The 5,000-nt window shown below is 42.6% G+C and overlaps 1 protein-coding gene across 1 annotated transcript in view; it reads left to right on the plus strand.

The window, feature by feature from the left end:
* The first annotated feature begins 2,263 nt into the window (after nt 1-2,263).
* The window catches only part of LOC101864513 (trafficking protein particle complex subunit 10), a 27,938-nt gene continuing 25,201 nt past the window's right edge, over nt 2,264-5,000 (plus strand). The window contains exons 1-3 of the mRNA XM_005093286.3: nt 2,264-2,451; nt 3,576-3,657; nt 4,307-4,439. Coding sequence (XP_005093343.1) covers nt 2,424-2,451; nt 3,576-3,657; nt 4,307-4,439 — 243 coding nt within the window. The 5' untranslated portion in view covers nt 2,264-2,423. The remainder of the gene's footprint in view (nt 2,452-3,575; nt 3,658-4,306; nt 4,440-5,000) is intronic.

The raw sequence follows: 5,000 nt of genomic DNA on the forward strand, positions 1-5,000 counted from the left end.
GCAGGTGTATTCTTTGCTCCCCCATAGTAAAACTACGGGGACCCCACCAGCAGGGAAGACATGGAATAACATCAAGAGGCTAACCCAGAATAGAGAAACGTGGAGGGTGTTTGTCCGTGGCCTATAACCTGGTGTAGGGTGAGAAAGACAATGATGATGATGACCCAACTTATTTGCTCCTCTTCATTTCTCTCATGAAAATATAGGGCCTACTTGTGTCTAAATAAACGGCATTGCTGAGCGTCAGCTCTACACATCAGCAGCTAGACAGCCAGTCCGATGTCGCGCACAAACTGTGCAGTCCGCTTCAAATCTGAGAGACTGCCAGGGAGCTTTCTCTCAAGGGGAGTCACATTCTGCTACGTCTGTGTACGAAGGGTGGCGTAGCGCGGGCAGTGCTGAAGGATATGGTTGGCTGGCATCCTCTTGGTCGTGTCCACATTCACAGATCGCGAACTCTCCGACTTTTAATTTAGTGTGCATATGATGTTTGAGTCTGTTGTGGCCACAACGGAATCGAAAGATTGTGACCTGGTCTGCTTTATTTAGTATGAAAACCTGCCTTAACGGAAACCTGTGTAAAACAGAAACCTGTCTGAACGGAATCTCCCCGCTCCCCCCTTTATATATTCCTCTTTAATTACCTGTATAACACGGGAACAAGTCCAACGCGGAAACGGAAAGAGAAATCTGCTCCCTTCCGAGGGTTTCACCTTTCTAAGACGGAAAATGTTTGGCCCGTTCATCCCTGATTTGAAACAAAATTCGCAAGTTTGGTTCCACCTGCTCTAAACTTAACACTATGGCCATGCCGCTAGGCGAGGAAGGGGAGTAGGGGTGCAATTTGGAGGTAGATATTACCCCATCATGTGAGCCCTGAGCGATGCAGATGGTCAGGGTAGTGTGGGTGTGAAATCTCCCGTGAGAGCGCTCGAGTAGCGAGCCACCACGGAAACTTTCTTGGGTAGCCAGAAGTCAGAGGTGTGAAATTAGTTTGACCACCAATGCCTGCCGCCTTACGCCAGCCGAGAAAAGAGTTCCTCGAATTGTTGTTACATGATTGCAGTGAGGGGTAGCATTGGTTGACTGTGCTTGTTACACCGATGGGTGGGGCTAAGGGTGGAAGCAAAGGAGATGTCCAAACGTTTCTATTTTTAATAGGTCAAACAGTGGTCCTATGAAAGGCAAGCACTGGTGGTAAATTGGATAAGGAAGACTGACGCATGTCATTATCGGACAGGATAGCAGTGGAGAGGTGTGAGCGGACAAGCGATCCTCGATCCCACCGGCAGGGCCTTTGAACCCCCCCCCCCTCCATCTCCCCCTAAATTCCCCTGTCTAAGACGGAATTTTTTTCTGGTGATTGGTCTGACACGGGTCTAGTGGGGTTGGAGATTCTTCAAGAGAGATTTTGAGTCCAAGGCTGGAGTGTCTGGCCATATGGAGGAAGCTTGGTCTTTTTAAGCGTTAAGCAGTTGCAGTGGCAGTAGTAGTAGTAGTAATAATAGTAGTAGTAGTAGCAGCAGCAGCAGCAGCAGCAGCAGCAGCAGCAGCAGCAGCAGCAGCAGCAGTAGTAGTAGTAGTAGTAGTAGTAGTAGTAGTAGTAGTAGTAGTAGTAGTAGTAGTAGTAGTAGTAGTAGAAGTAGCAGCAGCAGCAGCAGCAGCAGCAGCAGCAGCAGCAGCAGCAGCAGCAGCAGACTTCTGAAGGCTATTAGATTTAGATCTAGTGGAAGTACATAAATGTAGCCGACTTTGTAGAGCTAAGAATGGAAGCAACGAGCCAGTTGCCTATGTTGGTAGAATCTAATAGGCCTATCCTGCAATATTTTTTTTAAAGTTTGCATTCTTCGGTATTTTGCTTTTTCGTTGACTGTTCTCTTTAAGTCACATTGGGGAAGTAAAGCAGGAGGTAGAATCTCATGAAACCAAGGAGGAGAGGACATAACCGAAAAATGTCCATTACAAAGAGTATTACGAATTATGTTTCCTCAATGCTGTCCCTTATGTGGAGACAGGCTGCCCTTTTTAAAAATTTCATCATGTGGCTTCTGTCAGTAGTGATAGATATGACATGACTCTTGGTAATGAAATGATGCTCTGCTGTGGTCTCATCATCGTCCCTTCTCACTCATCTTTAATAATAATTAATTAATTATTGTCTTTTCAGTAAATATGTCTTGTTTTGTGAAAATATCACCAAAGTTGTAGTTTTATAATACTCATTTACAGCAAAATTTATCGATAAAAACAATGTAAATGTTTATTGTTTATCGTTTATTTTCTACATTGTCAATGAAAACACTCCACTCCCCCAACCAAATATTCCTACTGAGCAGCAAGAAAACATATTCTAGATCTAACCATGGAAATGAATCGTCCATAATATCTCTGTGGCAAGCTTGTCCCTACCTAGTCCAAGGAAGATGAATGAAGCTAAACCTATTGTTACCTGTAAGTTACGTTTCTTTATTACAGTGAAAACGAATAGTCATGACAACAACAACAGTAACAGTAACAGTTAGTTGAGTTAGTAAAAAGTAGTACAGTGAGTAACAAGGCCACCTCTATTCTCACCCGGAGTGAGAATAGTGCAGGCGAGTCTTGTGGCTATTCTCACCCGGTGCGCGTTCACCAAATTTTGCGTTCACCCTAAACCACAGAATTCTACACTGTGATGACAGAAAAATGGTAGAATTCTATGCCGTGAACAAACATTCCATTACAACTGTAGCCTACTAAAAGCGTACAATTTTGTCTGTGGGCAGTGGAGAGAGAGAGAAAGAAAGAGAGGAGTAGCGCGAGAATTTCCGGGCAAAACAAAATGGCGACCCGCGTAGTTCGGCTCGATTCGAAAAGTTAAATTGCCGTAGCATCTTTGTAGACAACCAAATTAATTTACTTTTGTGTTTTAACATCATTTTTAAACTTTGTTTTGGTCAATTTGATCGTCCACACCGATAGACAGTATTCAGAAAGAGACAGAGAGAGAGAGAAGAGGGGAGGAGTTGATCTTTCGAGAACTTCGGGGCGGGTGAGAATAGCCACTTTCGTCAACCTATTGGGCTTATAATTTGAAAAGTCGAGCTTTGAATCCTGTCAGGGCAGGGTACCAATGCCAGTGCTGTGTACTGTGTATTTGGGAAAGGCATTTTGTATGAATTTGCCTGCACTTCACCCAGGTGGGAATAATGAGTTCCTGTCTTTTGACAGCAAAAGATCTTTTATCAGTTTAGTACATGTAGATTGTTAGTGTTTGAGCACTTCAGACTGCTTGCACAGTTGAAGACTGTGTGTGTGTATATGCTTCCTGAGATGCAAAGAATGTATCACAGAGTGTTCAAGGGTCTGCTGAGATAATAACAGACTTTTGAAAGCTGAGAAAATGTGCTGTAGAGCATGGGTATAAGTAATCTTATTATTTTTAGAGATGTTCTTGCATATTTTTCATATCCGTGTCATTATTGTGCCCCGGGGTGACAATAATCTGGTCATTATTCTACTCCCAGCCCCCCACTTTCTGGCTTCCGTATTTTTGAATTTTTTGGTTATGAAATTGGTGTGATTTTACATTTCAGGCCATGGAAATCAGAGTTTGTTTTCCTCCTTGCATACAGCTGTGTCTCAAGGTCTGCCTAAAGAGTCCTGTGAATGGAGAAGGTATTTTTATAAACAAAAATAGAATTAATTAGAGGTACCACAGCATGGCCGACCTGATTGCAGCAAAACACTTTTTAAAATAAATACACTTTGTTTCTGTTTAAGATGCCTGTCTTCCTCAGAGTAACTTCCTCTAAGGTCCACACAGCTTGTAGATTTTTCTTTTCCAGTTCTGTCTCACATATTTAGTGTTATATTGGAGGCATGATCATTCAACTTTTCATTACTTGGCTTTTGAAGTATTGAGAGAATTTGTTTTCATTTCATGGTCTTGTTAATTTGGGCACACAGTGATTGTTTTAGCTAATCAGAGTGAGTTCTGGAAATATCACCATGGCCTTACTAGTGAAGAGATTTCTCCTGGCCTTGCTTGTTACCTCAACTTAGTTGTTAACTCTCTTTCTCTCTCTGTCTCTCTCTCTCTCTCTCTCTTTCTCTCTTTCTCTTTCTGTCTCTCTCTGTCTCCCTCTGTCTCTCACTCTCTGTCTCTCTCTCACTCTCTCTCTCTCTGTCTCTGTCTCTCTCTCCCCTCCCTCTCTCTCTCTTAGTTATAATTCTCTCATTGCCCTCTTGTTGCTTTATATACCTCTTTTTCCCATGCATAAGAAGAGAAAATGCTGGCAATTCTTCTTTTTTCCCTTGACTGTAGGTCATATGGCAGAGCTCCCCGGTCAGTCAATCTAGAGGCCAGCTTTGTGCCATATGATGCGGATATCCTGCCTGATGAAGAAGAAAAAACTCTGGTCAGCCGACCCTACTTTCACATCTTTTGGACTGATTGTGTAAGTTTTTAGTTCGTTTCACAGGCACAGATAATGATGAAGCAGACATATATATATAATAGTTGAAAATTTGTCTTTTCACTCCCCTGTCTAGAGCTAAGGCTGATGTTTCCTTGCTGGCAGATATACTTTTGTCACTTGTGGCCATTATTCCTAAGGATATTAAGAATTTTTGCTCCTTTTAGTTCTACTCTAATTTTTTTTAAATTTTTATCTCATGTATTGTAACGGTTCGTTCACACCCAACCTCCGCATTTGTGTGGTATCGTGTGTGAGATGCACAAAAGAATTTATGACTTATCTGGACCCTTTCTGTATTCCCACCAACTGTTCGTGTTCATGTGGTAGTGATAGTTGTCGTTTGTGCGTGTGGTTAGTTTTATTGCAGCCATAATATTTCATCCATCTGCTCTCGTGTTGTGACTGACCGCTCCCTCGCTGATTCTAATAACCACGAAGACCACGGGGCAAAATGCAACCATACGCTACTCTCTGAACTGTGCTCTCAGTCCTCACTGCCATGTTGATATAAAGCACACACAATGACACACGAATAGATGG

Source organism: Aplysia californica, unplaced genomic scaffold (assembly GCF_000002075.1).
Source record: "Aplysia californica isolate F4 #8 unplaced genomic scaffold, AplCal3.0 scaffold00061, whole genome shotgun sequence".
Classification (NCBI taxonomy): Eukaryota; Metazoa; Mollusca; class Gastropoda; order Aplysiida; family Aplysiidae; genus Aplysia; species Aplysia californica.